The sequence below is a fragment of the Prionailurus bengalensis genome, chromosome E4 (genome assembly GCF_016509475.1).
Source record: "Prionailurus bengalensis isolate Pbe53 chromosome E4, Fcat_Pben_1.1_paternal_pri, whole genome shotgun sequence".
NCBI lineage: Eukaryota > Metazoa > Chordata > Mammalia > Carnivora > Felidae > Prionailurus > Prionailurus bengalensis.
The window spans coordinates 16,637,037-16,655,466 of record NC_057360.1 but is presented as its reverse complement, the minus strand read 5'-3'; the positions used below and the strand labels follow the sequence as shown (position 1 = coordinate 16,655,466).

Sequence of the window (18,430 nt, the reverse complement as noted above, 5' to 3'; positions counted from 1 at the left end):
ACATGCACCCCAATTTATAGTAGCACTATTGACAATAGCCAAAGTATGGAAAGAGCCCAAATGTCCATCAACTGGTGAATTCATGTAGTATATATATTACTCAGTGACCAAAAAGAATGAAATCTTACCATCTGCAACAATGTGGATGGAAGTAAAGTGTATTATGCTAAGCAAAATAAGTCAGAAAAAGACACATATCAGATGATTTCATTCACATGCAGAATTAAAGAAACAAAACAGATGAACATAGGGGAAAGGAAGCAAAAATAAAATAAAAACAGAGAGGGAGACAAACCATAAGAGACTCTTAAATACAGGGAACAAACTGAGAGTTGCTGGTGGGGTGTTGGGTGGCGGGGGGATGGGCTAAATGGGTGATGGGCGTTAAGGATGGCAGTTGTTGGGATGAGCACTGGGTATTATACATAAGTGATGAATCACTAAATTCTATTCCTGAAATTATTACTACACTGTATGTTAACTAACTTGGATTTAAATTTAAAAAAATGGCAATATCTTAAAAAAAAAGTTCTCATCACAAGGCAAAAAATTGTAATATGTTTGGTGCTGAATGTTAACTAGACTTATTGTGATCATTTTGCAATATATACAGATGTCAAATCATATCATTATGTTGTACATCTGAAACTAATATGTTATATGACAATTATATCTCAACTTTTTTTAAATGTGATTTTTCTCTATTTTGATAACTATATTTCAATACAATTAGTTTCCTTTGTAATTTTATTTTATTTTATGCCCTTAAAAACAGTTTTCTGATAAGGGATCCGTGGACTTAAACTGCCAAAAGAGTCTGTGACCCCAAAATTGTTAAAAATCCTTGGGCTGTAAAGATGGCTCAGGTTGGAATAACAACGTTGGCATACCATAGCATGTCACTGGAGAAGAGATTTCAGTTTTTAATTACCTTTGAGAGAGATGGGTAAGAAGAGTGCCACTTCAAAGTTCCAAGTAAAATGAAAAAGCAATAGAGTGGTACGTATGAATTTACATTCAGGTTTTATTGTATTTCTGAGTAAATGTTATTTTCTGATGACAAATCGGGAGGTGTACGGTCTGTGTGACTATAAATGATGTATGTTATTGAGAAACACGGTGTTTATATATTTTAGATAGCTAACCCAACTATGATGAACACATGAAGGGTCAGTTATTACCTATGTAGTAGATGGCTGTTTGGCAAATAGTCACTTCCCCATCCTCCAGCCTCCATGATGGTATATACTTTCTGCCCCACCATGTTGGAAGTGACCTCCTGATTTGTTTCAGCCAATGGAACGTGGATACAAATCAGTGTGCTAGATCTGAATGGAGGCCTTTAAGGGGCATCTGATGTTTCCACTGACCCTTCTGGGAATTTCTAAACTCTGTCAAGAGAAGGACATGCTCCAGATTGCCTATTGATTCCAAAAATAATGAGAGGTATGGAACAGATCTAACCAAACCTGGGTCCAGAAACTAAGTAAACTCGGCTATATCCGCTGTGCTCGGCCAAGATCAACCACACCCTAGCCATCTAAAGACTCCCAAAGGAAATAGAAATGCTTACTGGGATGTGCAACAGGATTCATAGCTGCTTGTTGTGTTTGTTGTGCATGATGTGTGCTCTTGAAAATTTTTGCCTGATTAACTAATGCTCTCTGTTCCCTTCATAAAGAAATTGTATACACTGGGCATGCTTAACTCTTGTGGTGAGTAGACCACAGCTGAGTTTATGTTTAAAAAACAGGGCGCCTGGGTGCCTTAGTTGGTTAAGCTTCTGACTGTGGCTCAGATCATGATCTCACGGTTCGTCGGTTCGAGCCCTGTGTCAAGCTGTGTGCTGACAGCTCAGAGCCTAGCACCTGCTTCGGATTCTGTGTCTCCCTCTCTCTCTGCCCCTCCCCAGCTTGTTCCTTCTCTCTCTCTCTCTCAAAAGTGAATAAACATTAAAAAAATTTTTTTAAAGAGTTAATTGTAGGGCACCCGGGTGCCTCATGGTTCATGAGGTGGAGCTGCTCGTGGGGCTCTGTGCTGACCGTGCGGAGCCTGTTTGAGCTTCTCTCTCTTTCCCTCAATCTCCGCCTCTCCCCTGCTCACTCGTACACATGCTCTCAAAATAAACTTAAAAAAAAAAAAAAAGATGTAAAAAGTTGTAAAACAAAACAAAAACAAAACCTCTACAAAGTTTGCATTAGATTGCTTCATAAATTTTTAAATTTGTTGTTCTCTTAAGAAAACAAACTAGAGGGGCACCTGGGTGGCTCAGTTGGTTAAGCATCTGATTTTGGCTCAGGTCATGATCTCACGGCTCGTGAGTTTGAGTTCCGCGTCGGGCTTTGTGTCTCCTTCTGCCCCTCCCCTACTCATGTTCTGTCTTTCTCTGTCTCTCAAAAATGAGTAAATGTTAAAAAAAATTTTTTTTAATCTAAAAAAAGAAAACTAATTAGCATTATGTATTTCAGAATTCCTATTCTAAGAAAGGGCATTAAGTTTCCTGTACTAAAATGGATTATGAATATATAATGATGTTTTAAGTTAAAATAAATGTTTAGGTTAGTATGTACTGTTTTTTTATGCTTCATCCTCTGAGCCAACTTCTTCTATGAACTGACTACAGTCCTGACTGTGTCAGATTTAAGAGGGCTTCTTCAGTATTGCAGCCTGCCAGGAATCCTATTGTGGGCAGTATAATAATCAGGGCTCCAGTGTTAGTGTTGCTTTGTTTTGTTGCAAATCCTGTTCGTAAGCCAGCTTGTAGTCCTGGCATTGAGTCTGAATGCTACAATTTCATATTGAGTTTAAGCACAGTGGTAAGTTTTTGATATAATATTGGCTTCTCCAATAATTTAATCATCATTTTAAATTCCTGTTAAACAAGATGTAAAATCTGATTTGTTAGATTTTTAAAATACAAGGACATCAAATAAGGAATAAAACCTGAACTCTTCCTTCTGACTTAGAAGTCCTACATCGTAGCGGTTCCCAACTTCTTCCCCAACCACATTTCTTACCACTGTCTGCCCCTGGCCCCTGGTGCTCTTTCCACACTGTGATCACACTGACCTTCCTGTTTAGCTAATATATCACACTCTACCAATTTGGGCCTTTTTTCAGAGCTTTTCTCTGCCTGAGATACTCTTTCCTAATTTTCCCAAGGATGCCATTCATATCTCAAATGACACCACTGAAGCCCTCATTGACTACCCAAAATAAAACCTCCAATGAATCCCTTTTGACGGTATCACTTCATTTTAAGTCTGTGCATAATACTGATCATAGCTGATAAGTGATATCATTAGCTAATATTTCTTTCTGACTTCTCCCCAAAATAGTATAAGATTCACAACGGATATGTCTTTTGTGTTCACACCTCGCTCGCAGGGCTTAAAAATATAGCATAGCACACAGTAGCAGATCAATGAATATTTTTGATTGATTATTATATTGAATACAAACATGGATGCTAAAAACAAACAAAAAACCTAGAGTAAGACTTTTCAACCACTGTGGACAAGTTAGGACTTACAAGACAGAGAGAAATAATTTAATGTATTATGTTTTATGTCTTTTTTTTTTAATTTTATGTTTATTATTTATTTCTGAGAGAGAGAGAGAGAGCGAGAGAGTGAGCGAGCAGGCGAGGAGCAGAGTGAGAGGGAGACACAGAATTGGAAGCAGGCTCCAGGCTCTGAGCTGTCAGCACAGAGCCCGACGCAGGGCTCGAACCCACGAGCTGTGAGACCATGAGCTGAGCCGAAGTCGGACGCCCAACTGACTGAGCCACCCAGGCACCCCTATGTCTGTTTCTATAACAGACTTCTATAACTGTTTCTATAACATCTTCCAAAAAATTGTTTTGAATTGACTTACAAATCAACATCACCCCCAGGCCAGTATAGAAAGATTATTTTTCAACATCTAAAACAGGATTAAATGCAGAAAAGTTCTAATTATTGTTACAGAAGCTGGTTCAATTTCATATTTGTTACCCAAACAACCTAAATAGGGATGCCTGGGTGGCTCAGTTGGTTAAGCATCTGATTTCAGCTATAGTCATGATCTCATGGTTCAGGAGTTCAAGCCCCGCATTGGGCTCTCTCCTGTCAGCACTGAGCCCACTTTGGATTTCCTGTCCCCCTCTCCCTCAACCCCTCCCCTGCTTGTGCAATCTCTCAAAAATAAAAATAAACACTAATTTTTGGATGATGAATTTAGTTATAAAGTCTACTAAAAGTTAATCTCCTATTTTAAGATTTTTTAAAAAGAAATCTGTTTGGGGGTGCCTGGGAGGCTCAGTCAGTTAAGCATCTGACTTCGGCTCAGGCCATGGTTCGTGGGTTCAAGCCCCACATCGGGCTCTGTGTTGACAGCTCAGAGCCTGGAGCCTGCTTTGGAGTCTATGTCTCTCTCTCTGCTCTCCCCCTGTTCGTGCTCTGTCTCTGTCTCTCACAAATAAATACACATTGAAAAAAAATTTTTTAAGAGAAATCAGTTTGGAATAATACCAACTAACGTGCATATGCCTCTTACTATGTGATAGCTATTCTCAAGTGCTTTACTTGCATGAACTGATTTAATCCTATAATTTAACAGATGAGAAAAATGAAGCTCAGAGAGGTCACATAATCTGCCAAAAGTCAGTGAGCTAGTTGGAGGTGAGGTGGGATTTGACCCAGTCAGTTTGGCTCCCGAGTCTGCACCCACAGGCTCTACTCTATTTTGTGTCACCTCACCCAACACTACTCAGGCAGACTGTCTCTGAGGAATCTGGACTTGTGATTTAGGGGTAGCAACTTAACTCTCTGCATATGACAGAACTGTAAATCTGGATGCTGAATGGCAGCCATATTTCTTGGGAATGAAGGAGCAGAAAGCGGGTAGAGAGAGAGATAAATAAAGGAGAGGCCAAGAGAGAAGTTAATTAGATGGCAAGAGACAGGGAGCGTGCTTGCCAGCGGGGGTCCGGTGCCAGCTCAGCTGCCTGGCCGCACCTCTGTGCTTGTGTTTAAAGGGACACACTCTGGTGTCTGCATGAGAAGTTCCCTTTCCTGTTGAAGATAGCTCAAGATTTTACTACTTGCAACTGTAAGAACCTTAACTCGTATCAGAACTGATAACCAAATGAGGGAAAATTTGGCTCCTGCTACTGAACTGAAATTGATGAAATACCGCCAAAACGTGCACAGGCTAAATAACAATGGAGAACAGAAAACGTTCAGATACTAACATTGTTTTAAGAATATGGAGGAATTAATTGGCTTTATGTTTTGCTCCAGTCAAGATTTGAAATGTATATGCAGTGAAGATTTAGAAGCAATATTGATTTCATTGTTTTACCCATCTCTGGCACATGGAACTGCTCTGATTTTTTTTTTTTTTCTAATTTGGCACACCAGATTAAATTGGTGTGCCAACCCAGTAAGGAGAAAGTGATTTCAGAATGCCTACCCTCATCTCCCATTTATAGATCAGATAAGCCGTAGCTCCCTGAAGGAGCTCCCTTCCTTTGCTGGCACAGTGCTGCTATTTTGGTATCTGCCAGTTAAGAACATATATCTAGTGGTAACAGAGCGCAGACATGTGTTAGCCTGGGTAAGTGGTTTGTGTTAATGGACAGTTCTATCACTGGACACCAAGCCTCTTACGGTGACATGTGACCTCGAATTTCTAGAAGTGGAACATGGTGAAGCCAGGCCGCCCTTTCTCCATTACATTCTTGATATCAAACTTGCCCATTCAAGTCAACACAACAAAAATTCCAGTTCTATAAGGCGAGGAGCTTATAGTAGTTTTCAACTTATCTCCCTAATTTACTCTTCTCAAATAGATCAGCTGCTTCTTCCTAAGTAGTATTACTGCATGTATCTATTGCAAGAACCAACCAACATGTGTGGATTAATTTCTTTATCACACTGCCATTGTCTAAGACTAGACACTTGTCAACTTTTTACCTGCACTGTTGTAATGCCCTTTAAAATTTTTTTCCACAGGCAGCATGGCCCCTGTCAGTCCATTACCACCAGATTATTGTGCAATACCGGATACATCTACCAAGCAGATGGTTTGGCTCGTATAAATCCCTCCTGTTGATTCTACGCTGCCTTCCCACCACCCTAAGGCTCACACCTAAGATCTTTTGTACCGTCTTCAAGGCAGAAGGCTTCAAGATTCCTGTAGGACTGATATCCTGATAGTGATTCCCTAATTAAACAATTCACCAGGGTAACCCAAAGAATCCACCTTATCCTATCCACCCACCTCCTCATTCCACATTGCTATGGCACCTTATCTATTCAGCCCACTCCTTCCTTCAAGCCTTCCCCAGTTTGAACAGCCCTTTCCTTGTTAGAAGGGAGACAATCAGTAAGGGCATTCACTGGGCTAAATACGTACAAATGCTCATTTAATGCTTACACTAATCCAATGAAGTGGTACTACTATGTCCCTCATTTTTCAGATGAAGAAACTGAAGTTTAGAGAATTCAGGTAATTTATGAATAAGTAGCAGATCTAAAACTTCAATTGGACACTGTGTAACTTAAAAAGCCCCCAAAGCAGTTAACCCTTGAGCCTTTGCACAAGCCGTTCCCCCTGCTCAGAAAGGTCCTACCCTCTTCCACCAGTTGGCAAGCACCTGGTCAGCTTTCAAAGCCTGACTTAAGTGCCCCCAGTCCCTTTTGAAGGCTTCTTCCACACTGCTCAATCAGTGGTGGTTATTCTCTACTTTGTTCTACCCTATAATAGCCAAGTTATCACTCCCATAAATATTTATTTTGTTTCTCTCATTTACTTGACTGTGAGGTCTTTGGAGGAAGGGAAACTCTATTTATACCAGCTCATTGCAATAACCCAAAAATGTTGGTTAACACTACATACTGCCCTAACATATGTCAGAAGGCAATATTCCTTTGGTAATCCCTGTATAGATTAAAAAGTTAAAATAATTCAGGATATAAATTAACACTTAACCTGAAAGTCAAGCTTGACAGAAACTATGCATTGGTTATTAGGCTTGTTCACTGTTTAAATCATATGTTTTGAATTCAAATACATATTCAAATCTTCCTTTGGAATGTATAATAAATGTAACAGGTGTGCTCTTTTTCCCTTATTTACACCAGGCAGCTACAGAGATAACTGGAAATGGTGGAGGCAGTAAAGAGGAATGCTGGCCATTCCTCTCTGGCACAGAAGGCCCTGACTGAGGACAACTTCAGAGACTGCCTCCCTCATATGTTTATTATTCCTGGTGTGAGCACCACTCTGGAATTTAAAGATATATGTGTTGGAGGGAGAATGGGGGGAAGGTACAACTTTGTCTCAAAATGCAAGCCAGTTAATTTCAGCCAATGAACAACTAAAGAAAAAATAATCTTTTAGATTTAAAGGAAGGCTGGAATACTATGTTCAATGAGGCACCTTTCTAAATGTTTCTGGAGCCATTTTGATTATCCTGGATTTTCACCTTACACACCAATTTATTTTTGCTGTAATTTAAAAGTTCTTAGGTTTTTCTAGTGGAGACTCTGAGCTTTTGTTTAGTTTATCTTCGTAAATACAACACTGGCCTAGGTAATTTTTTTTAAAGTAACGACTACACCCAACATGGGGCTCGAAATCATGACGCCAACCAAGGTCAAGAGTCAGCTGCTCTACCAAGTGAGCCAGTCAGGGGGCCAGGTCATTTCTTATTGTGGGGGGTGGGGTGGGGAGGCAGAGAGAGGGGAGAGAAGAGGGGAGGGAATGAGAGGGAGAAAGGGAGGAGGAGAGAGATAGAATATAAATGAAAGAAAGGAATCTGGGGGACAAGAGGAGTTATGCTTGGCTTCCTTATCCTTTTTTCTTACCTGTGATTGTCTAAAGGGAGCTGTATAAAGGGATTTGTGATTTGCTTGCATTATTGTTTATGTAAAAAAAATTTTTTTTTAACATTTATTGATTTTCGAGAGACAGAGTGGGAGCAGGGGAGGGGAAGAGAGGGCGACACAGAATCAGAAGGGAAGCAGGCTCCAGGCTCTGAGCTGTCAGCACAGAGCCCAATGTGGGGCTCAAACCCACGAACCATGAGATCATGACCTGAGCTGAAGTCGGATGCTTAGCTGACTGAGCCACCCAGGCACCCCTGCATTATTGTTCATTTTTAAAGGATCAATAGGCTATAACCATGTTTTTCTAAGTGTGGCTTGAAACATTTCTGAAATCAATTTAGTGGTACATAACTAGCCGCAAACAAATAAAATAGGAAAAAAACTGAATACATCACATGTAGTAACAGTTAAGTATTGTTTAGTCAAGTTTTCTTTTAGTCTTGTATGCATAATGGCTTGTATTTTTTACCACAAGTCTCCACCAAAAATGCCAGAAAGCCACAGGGCTACTTATAAACAAGAAATGATTCAGTGTCCACACCAAAACCACCATGCTTAATGGTTTTTTTCTTTCTTTATTTCTTTTCTTTTTTTTAACCATTTGAGGAATCAAGCTACCTTCCATTATGAAACAAAGTCCAATTACAGAAAAACATTTAATTAATCCTGTACTAAGAAAGCTTCTAAATATCTTTTGTAATAGTCAACCTACACCCAAAAGATTTTATATGGTAGCAAGAATGTAATTTGCTTCATAGTGCAGTAATAAATCAGATTGAGAAGTAATTTATTTTATACTGTAGAAAATCTGAGTATTTATCCCTTTCATACAATTTAAACGGTTCATCTCGGACAAAGCAAAGAATGGAATACAGAATCAAAAGTAAGTGATAAGTATTTCACCTTAGCACAATTTTAATATGACTTTTCCACATGAACCAAAACCAAATATCACTTTCAAAAGATGGTACCAGTAAATTCTTTTAAAATTTCAATTCTGATAAAGAAAACTAAATATCTCCAGAAAGTTGTATAATTAAGTTCAATACCCTAACATCAATATTATTTAAAAGTTGAATACAGAGCAGTGTTTTGTGCCTTTATCATACCTCTGAGGCTTTCCACGTTAGTAACCAAATTTCATACCAAATATGCTCCAGGATTAGGAGTAGAAATGTGCGTTGGGGGAGCTGAAGTTGCATCAAGGCATAACCTATATCAATATATTGAATATTCATCTGATCTACAAATGGAAGTGTGTTTCCCAGTGAGCACATAAATATTAATTAGCTCATTTTCTCTCTGTGTCTCCTGCACATGTGCATATGACCACATGCACAACACACACAGCACGATGTCCTACACTCACTGAGTGTAAGATGTTCCCTAGGACTCAGTCACTGCCTCTCTCCTCAGCCTCCTTTGTCCTCTAGGTTGTGCCACTTTACATCTCTGTTTTTGATTCTTCTTTTTTTTTAAGGCTGCACAGACACCTTAAGAGGATCTTAACAGGATGATCAAAAAGAAATGAAATGAATTCTGAATTCTTTGGATAAGTCTTCATGGTGAAATATTGTGAAATTAATGGCTAAAATGAAGTTAAGAGCTTATCCATAACCACTGAGACTCTCTCCTGACTTGATAAAATATTGTGGTTAACCAAGGGTTGGCAATAATATCCACATAACATATATAATTATAAAATAGAAGTTAAGGGACGCCTGGGTGGCTCAGTCAGTTAAGTGTCCAACTTCGGCTCAGGTCGTGATCTCATGGTTCGTGGGTCTGAGCCCCGCATCAGGCTCTGTGCTGACAGCTCAGAGCCTGGAGCCTGCTTTGGATTCTGTGTCTCCTTCTCTCTCTGCCCCTCCCCCAGCTTACACTCTATCTCTCAAAAGTGAATAAATGTTAAAAAAAATTTTTTTTAAACAGAAGACAAGAATGCAAAAGGCTAGATGTTTCTGTATCAATGAACACTTATATAAGTATATTATGTAGTATTTGTTTGGCTTTGCTATTTTTTTTGGTCCAGCTGACTTTAAGTTTGTTTATTTATTTGAGTGAGTGAGAGAGAGAGAGAGAGAGAGAGAGCAAGCACACCCGAGTGAGGAAGGAGGAGAGAGAGAGGGAGAGAGAGAATCCCAAGCAGGCTCCATGCTGACAGCACAGAGTCCAACGCAGGGTTCAATCCCACGAGCTGTGAGATCATGACCTGAGCTGAAAGCAAGAGTTGGACCCGCTTTACTGGCTGAGCCACCCAGGCACCCCAGGCCAGCTGACTTTTAAACTGCATCTACTAGGGTCCCTGGCTGGCTCAGGAGGAAGAGTGTTCAATTCTTCATCTCATTCATGAGTTTGAGCCCCATGTTGGGTGTAGAGATCACCTAAATAAATAAAATTTAAAAAAAGTAAAAATAAAAACATCCACTGCATCTATAAAACATCTACTGGGGCGCCTGGCTGGCTCAGTCAGTGCAGCATGCAACTCTTGATCTCAAAGTTGTGAGTTCAAGACCCACGGGGGGGCATGGGGCCGACTTTAAAAAAAATTCTACAAAAGTGGAGAGAGTATAATGAATCCCTATTACTCCTCTCTCAGTTTCAACAGTTACCAACAGAGTTCTGTAAGTTCATATAACTTCATCCATATCACCAACCCCTCTACTGAATCATAAATATTTTTGAATCTTTGCAGATACTTCATCTATAATTATCTTAATATGTATCTCGAAGTTACCATTTTTAACATAATTGTACTATCATTATTGCATAAAAATGAATAATCCTCTTAATATCATTAAATATTTAATTGGTCAATTATAGATTTTTTTTATAGTTTGTTCAAATCAGCATCTGAACAATGGCAGTAGACTACATCTAATTAATGTAACCCTTAAGTCTTTTAAAATCTACCTATGAGAGTCCCCTTTATGTTTTCATTGCAATTTCATTGTTTGAAAAAATTGCCATCGTGTGTTTAAGGTTCCTATGCCTTAAAATAGAGAATCAGGGTTTCATACTAACAAGATAATGGTTACGATATAGTCTTTCGTCCTGTTGTCTGTGATGAGTACTATCAAATATAATGAATAAGAGGTTACTATGGCAAGAATTAGGCAAGTTAGTATAAAAGGTATGCTTCACTACTGTCTTAAACTCGAGAGCCATGATATGACATCTACATAGAAGAAACAACAAACATTTGCAAGAACTTCATTTTCCTATTATGCGAGGACGTGTGCACCAAGACGCTTGGAGAATTGTTTCAAAAATTTACCAATATTAAATCCAAACTAAAATTATACTAGAAGCTATTTTCATAATAGTTCTTCATAATAATGTAAACATTTTGAAAGTTATCTGGCTTTTAGATCACTTAACTTTGTGTTGATGTTATAGCCCACACGTAAAATTGTTCTACTTCAAAGACTGAATCATATGTGTGTAAATGCAGGTGACCTTCACCTGCATCTGTCATCACAGACACGCATACAAGGCAAACGCATGAGGCGGGGTGATATTTGGTACTATAAAACTCTTCTCACCCTCACCATATATGAAAGCATTAACTTAGGTTAGGTGAGGTTAGGTTAGGTATGACTCCTAAGTCACTTTAAACGCACTACTAACATATAGTGTTTGGTGATGTAAATAAATCATTAAAAACCTGTAGACCTGTCTGTAGCCTGAACTCAAAGCCAACAGCAATACTTCTATTCTAATTCCCAGGAAGTGATGCCTGACTTGCTCCAGGAGTACATGTTAGAAAAGAGGAAAACAGCTCCAGAGCCGCATGCAAGGGACCACCTACCATCGATCTGGGCTTGCTGATGGCCACGAGACTAGTGAGGAAGTCTTCGTCGTGCAGCTGGCTGAAAACATGGGCGTCATAGGCTACCATAATGGAGATCTCTTCCATCATCTTGCCAGCTGGCCTTTCCACAGCGGCAGCTGCTACCCCAGCTCCAGACCAGACTATCCAGGGAAAAATCCTACTGCAGCTCAGTGCCAATGCCCACACCCACCTGAGTCTGAAGGGGTGGAGTATCAAAAATCCACGAGGAAAAAAAGAAATATGAAAAAAAAAAACAACACAGCTGCTATCACAGGCTTCTTTGGCAGCTCACCCCCTGTAGAAAACTAAGGGAGGTCCTCTTATCTGTGGAGGAAGTAAACGCTATAAACACCTTCTGTGTTCTTAACACAGCAGCTGGAAAGTTCAGTTTTGGGAAATCTTCTTTAAACTTCAAAAAGAGAAATGAAAAGTTTTCTAACTGGAAATATCCTATTGCAAAAACAATAAAACAAAAGGACCCCCAAACTGATTTATGCTACGTCCTTGGTAATTAGAAACTTTTAAAGTTTATCTTCTTACTTCAGTATCATTTATATCAAGAGTCTTCTTCTTGGAGGAGAAGTGGATTTTCTTATGGCTTATTTTTTCACATTCACAGAAAATAAATAGACGGCAACCTTTAGTTTTTCAGAATTTATAGAATTCTTGGTGCAGTTAAAAATTATCTCCTGAAGTATGAAAAAAAGAGAGTCTTTTCCCCCTCTGATTATTTCTGTTAAAAAAAAAAAAAAGAAGCACCTAAATATAAAAATGAAATGGACTGCAGTATCAGTTGAAAATCATTTCCCCTTCTCCCACTAAAAAACATGCAAATATTTTAAATAGAATTCCTGATTTGGGGAACTTTGTTTTCTGTTGTTATTCACAAAGCAACACAAAGGTCTCATTTCTAAAAACGTATTGTTTTTCTCCCATAGATAAAAGTTCTCCTGTCTTATTTTTAAACTTAGAGGCTGTTGTTGTTTTTTTTAATTACCCTATTAGCAGATAGTGGTGAACTGGTGGTGGCTTAGCCACCAGAAGTGTTTTCCAGTTGGAGACCGTAAATATGAACCTCAATATGCCCTGATGAAAAATCCAAAAGCTGCCCCAAATCATCATTACAAGGTTCCCTACATTACCAGGAAGTACAGCGTAGGCTGATTCCATGGAAAAAGTAGTAAGCAAATAAAAAGGGGGGGGGGGAGAATAAATCTCCTCCAAAAGTTGTTTTGCCAAAATGTCTAATTAAGCTATTATCTACTCTGCTATTTATAGATGATGACATTGCAATACCAGGAAAAATATTATTTGCTAAAAATCAATTTGGCAATGTTTGTCTCTAATCAAACAGAGCTACTGGTTGGAATTTTTAGTCCTAATTTATCATTGTTATGTTGTTGAATTGTTTGCTTTTCAGAAGACACACAAAACGTGGGATGAGATTCATGGTGTCTATTTTCCCTTATTTTCCTGAAGTATCTTCACCTAGATTAACATGATTACTTAAATAGCACCTTGTTCCATTTAAATATGATTAGGAGACTTTTGCAATTGCTATAGCATTCTAGATTAAATACACTCACACTCGCATGCGCGCGCGCGCACACACACACACACGCAGAAGGGGAAAATACCTTATTGCTAGGAAACAGAAGTCTAAGAAGCTTATTTTAATAGAAAACGCAAGACTTTCAATAAATCTCCAAGATTAAAACAGCTTCAAACTGTGCTTGACCCTTGTTGGAGCCGGTAAAGCATTTTTACTTCATTTTTTTCCTCCAATGCAGCTTTCTCTTTCAAGCTCTGTTTATGTTAAAAAGTTTCCCGGCACATTTACCTTAACGCTGACTAACCAGGTAAAAATTAAATGATAATCAAGAGACAAGGTTTTATAAGGCATCCGGGCAGTTCATACCTTTTAAATTCCTTTTTATCTTTTCAGAAGTGCTGTAAAAGTCACTGTGAACCTCTTCGTGCATTCACTAGCACCAGAAGGTTTCAGATTTATCTTGCAGCACCGTTTTCTAGATGTGAAAGGAATTCCTCTTGCTTTCTTATTTTTCTGTGCTACAGTGACTCAGTGCTTCCACACTGATACCTGGATAAGGTGCACTGACAAAGACACCTGTTGTGGAAGGTAAAGAAACTACTTCCCATCATGCCTTACTCCCTGCTGGCAACCGCCCAGGGCCAAACGAGCATTATAACCGCTTTCGAGCAGTGCCTATGCACCCCGAGAGAGCAATTCAGTGTAACAATAGGTAATCTTCTTTGTTAAGAACACTCCTAACAGGAGGAAAAAAAATAAAAGGACCAGAAAAACAATACCAAATAGGTGCTGTATATTAAACTCATAAAACATTTAAGGGATCAGGGCTGTAAAAGTACAAAAACAATTTCAGAAACATAATCAAAGGCTGTAAAGATAGTTTTAAAACTACATAAACAGAAGCTAACGACTTTGAATAATTCAGTCCTTTTAGAATTCCACACAGATTCTCAGGTAAAGAGGTATTTTTAAAGCTTCTAATTTATTACCTTCAAAAGACTGTTCTAATTAGCCACAGTCACTAGAATAATTAACATTTCATTTCCAAATCTAAAAGGTCCTCTATCAAAGCCACAATGCATGCATTTTCTAGAGCAAGGGTTCCCTAGGTTAGATTAACACCCTTCATTTTTTTTCACCCTTAAAACTGTCCTCCACACCTGACTTTTGGAATCCAGGCAGGGAAAATACCAACGTTTCTTTCCTCTCACAATTGAATGTGTATGTGTGGTCCCAACACAAAGCATACTTTTTGAAAACTGATGATTTAAAAACCTGTCTTAGAACTGGCTTCTCTTCCTAAGACATTTTCTCTTGGGATACCCCAGCCTCAAAATTTCAGGGGCCATGTTACAGTCATGTTTACAGTCCTTTACTCCCTTGCAAGACGTCTTTCGTACTCTCTTGCCCCCCCCCCGCCCCCGCCCCGCATCCCCCCCAGGGCAACCCCGTGAATTGATCCCACGGATCTCCCAGGGTAGTCTGCGCGTGAGCTCCTGCAATCCTCTACTTCGCACCGCGCAGCTCCCCTGAGAAAAGGCGTGGGGCAGGGGGGGATTACCTGAGATCAAGGGGTGTAGCACCATTCGCTGCTACAATTTACCAGGACGGGGTTGCATACCCAGCCGGCGGCAGAAAACGCGGCGTTAGCTGTAACCAATAGCTAGTCGCCAGTTCAAGCAGGAACTAGCTAGCTGCCTGTCCCAGGGTAAGTCCTTCAACCTCCCTAGGTTTCCATTTCCTCATGATCATGTAAATTGAGAGGGATGGACTAGATCAGAGGTTTGTGCGCTCAGAAACAGTCCAAAACTAAGTATCCAATTTCCCTCCACTAAATAGGCTTATTTGGGGATTTGAAGGTGGAAATACCTTTTTCATCTCTATCAGAATAAAAAACAAAAGGTAACATTAAGCCCAGATGTTAAGGAAGTCCCCCTGGGTTTGCTATTATATGTCCCAACAAATGCAGTCTACTTTGTACCCTACTTTGGATTTTCTACATCAAGACTTTTGCCTATGAAGAGTATTCGATGACAGCTGTTTTACTTTTCATTAGTTATTCCTTACAGTCTTTCAGTTTACAGACCAAACTGGCTACAAAGTAATTTTCAAAAGCCTCTCCAGATCTCATTAAAATAAGAAAATGTTAATGAATAAAATATCTTTAGTGATTTTTAAGTGCCATTTTAGATTTTAGATAGAAAGATTTTACTCTGGTAGCTGATTTTGTTCTACAGCCATTCTTCTAGGATTATTACTTTTCAGCAAACACATACCTGGGCCACACTGAATGACTAGGAGTTTAATAAACCACTCCTGGCCTTCAGAGAACATCTGTTCTCACGTGTCAAATTTAGGTACAGCCAAAACAAAAATCAAGTAAAGCCTGAATAAGCTGCAAACTTTTTTTTTTTTTAATTTCTGTGTTCTCCCCCAATGCGGCAAAGCATCTTTACAATGGCAGTCATGTTCAAGCCCAAGGCAAATACACTAAGAACCGATAGCACATCATTAAAAAATTATCTCATCTCACAAGAGTGGCTATAAAGACCCTTTTCCCATGAGTCGGGTTCTACTTGTAGAACATTCTCATCACAACGACCCTAAAATCAGGGTAGGATGGAGAGGAGAAAAGCCCATAGCAGAAATATGGTCTAGAGGGCAGAAGGGTCTTCTGTGCCTCCCACGTGCACAGGTGGAGCTCTCTAGAGAGTCTCTTCCCTCCCCAGTGGTGCCTGTGTAATCACTCCTGAACATCTTCACAGATGGTCCTGAATCTTGACATAACCATTCCTGAAGTGTGCAGGACTCCATTTTAAGAGATCTTCACAAAATGTTCATGCCATTGACACAAACAACTGTAAGAAAGACAAAACTCTACAAGCACCTTCTTAATCACGGAAAACCAAGTTTCCAAGTAGGTGTCATACTTCAGAGTGCACATTACAAAACCCAAGTCCTCTAAGTGGGGGAACAAGAGATAAAATGAGAATGAGAAGCCACAGGAGTGTGAGTAGTAGAAAGATTTCCAGAATATTTTGTATTTCAGAGGAGTTCAGTAACACATATGGAGTTTTTACAAAGGGAAAAAGAACAAAACGTAAAAGATTAAAAAATCAAAAGCTTAGCACTCTTTACAAATCATGCAAAGGTAAACAAAGAAAACCATTATTCTTGTGTCAAATTCCAGCCGTTCAGCTCATATCTTTTCTATCTTTCATAGCAATTGCTAGGCAAATTCAAAACCCCAGAAAACACAGATTCTTAAGAAAGAGAAAATCCCCAGAGTTAAAGAAAGAAAAAAAAAAACCAACAAAAAACAGTGGGGCATAAATACTTGCCTAACGGCTATCCTGGGTATCTTACTTCCTCATTCAGATCTCACTACAAAGAATATGGGGGTGAGGTAGAGTTCACAACAATCAGCTTTTTACCTCACTTGTAACTCTAAAATCCACAGCCAACTGTTAAAAACAAGACAACAGGCCCCAAATGGAGCCACTTATGCGAAGCCTCATGTCACCCAACAGAGACTTCATTACCGTTTTGGCTCTCTCAGAAATGGAATCTCTAGTCACTCAGAAATCACCAGATCAGCACTAGTTGGGTAATCCGCCTGATAGACCCCGTTGAAATAATCAATCTGCTTTTTTGCCTAGTGGAACTTCTTTGTTCCTGCTCCCTTCTGCCTATGAAAGTCTTTTCTTTGGTACAAACTCCTCAGAGCTCCTTTCTATCTGCTAGATTGGATGCTGTTCGGATCATAAATCACTGGAAAAAGCCAATAAGATCTTTAACATTTACTCAGTTGAATTCTGTTTTTTAACACAACACAGTCACTTAAGCCTTACCTAACCAAAAATAAGGGCTTCCAGTGTTGAGGATGGTTACAGACACATCTAAAAATTTGAGGAATGCTTCATCTTGCCTCATTTTGAGAATACACAACTCAATTGTAACTACAGAAATTTTACCTTATTTTTAAAGCAAATAACTTTTAAAATTAAAAAAAGTCATAAATTTTTGAAAAGTTTTACTAACAACCAAATCAAATCATTCCACAAGGCTAATGTTTTCGATTCTCTCTCTCTTTTTTTTTTTTTTTTAACGAAGACCAGAGTGTAGTTTTAGGGAACAGCAATAAAACGTGAACTAGTTTTCATTCAGATGTTTATTTGTCTCAGGTTCTTCCTGCAGGTTGGTTGAGTCCAGCCTGGATAAGTCCCTTTCCAAGGGGCCCTCGGGTCCCTGCAGTAGATCATATACACAGCTTGCAGGGGTGGACTTGGCTTAAATCCTACAATTAAAACTTGATTAATCTGCAATGAAGCAAAGGGGGGTGGGGGAAGGAGGAGAGAGAGAGGCAAACCAAGAAAAAGACTGAACTATAGAGAACAAACGGATGGCTCCCAGGGGGGAGGTGGGTGGGGGATGGGTGAAATATGTGATGGGGATCAAGGAGCGCACTTGTTGTGATGAGCATCAGGTGACGTATGGGAGGGTTGAATCATCATGTTGTACACCAGAAACTAATATTACACTGTATGTTAAATGGAATTTAAAAACTAAAACAAAACAACCTTGACGAATTTGATGCTACATGAATTATATCACAATTTTTTTTCAAAAACCAACAGAAAAAAAAGTGGGGGCGCCTAAGTAGCTCAGTCAGCTGAGTGTCCGACTCTTGATTAAAGCTCAGGTCATGATCTCGTGGTCGTTAGATCGAGCCCCACGTCAGGCTCCGCACTGAGTGTGCAGCCTGCTTAAGATCCTCTCTCCCTCACTCTCTGCTCCACCTGCTCCATCTGCACACACCTCCCCCACTCGTGTGTGTACGTGAGTGCAAGCACGTGCATGCATTCTCTAAAACAAATAAACAAAAAAATCCAAGAGCATTTACTAAATGCCTGTAATGTTCATGGGGGGACTTACTAAACTTTTCATATAGTATCATATAATCTAGTTATAAATAATGACTAATACCCTAAAAACTTTTAATGATAATAATAGCAACTCATATTTGGTAAGCATTCACCATGTCCTAGACAGAGAATCTCATTCAATCTTCACAGCAAGTCGATGAGCTAGGCACTGTAATTATCTCTGCTTCTCCACTAACGTGTGGAGAAGCTTAGTGATTTGACTCAATTCTCACAATCAGAAATG

The 18,430-nt window shown here is 39.3% G+C and overlaps 1 protein-coding gene across 12 annotated transcripts in view; it reads right to left on the bottom strand.

The window, feature by feature from the left end:
- RABGAP1L (RAB GTPase activating protein 1 like) overlaps positions 1-18,430 on the bottom strand; it is a 758,000-nt gene that overhangs the window by 88,821 nt on the left and 650,749 nt on the right. The window contains exons 1-2 of one of the 12 annotated variants that reach the window (XM_043568500.1): positions 13,628-13,898; positions 11,686-12,442 (exon numbers count right to left, since the gene is read on the bottom strand). The exons of 10 other annotated variants lie outside the window; for them this stretch is intronic. In XM_043568500.1, the coding sequence (XP_043424435.1) occupies positions 11,686-11,796 (111 nt within the window). In that variant the 5' untranslated portion in view covers positions 11,797-12,442; positions 13,628-13,898. Of the gene's footprint in view, positions 1-11,685; positions 12,443-13,627; positions 13,899-18,430 lie in introns of those variants that run through there. One more of the 12 variants, XM_043568497.1, reaches the window with a different exon arrangement.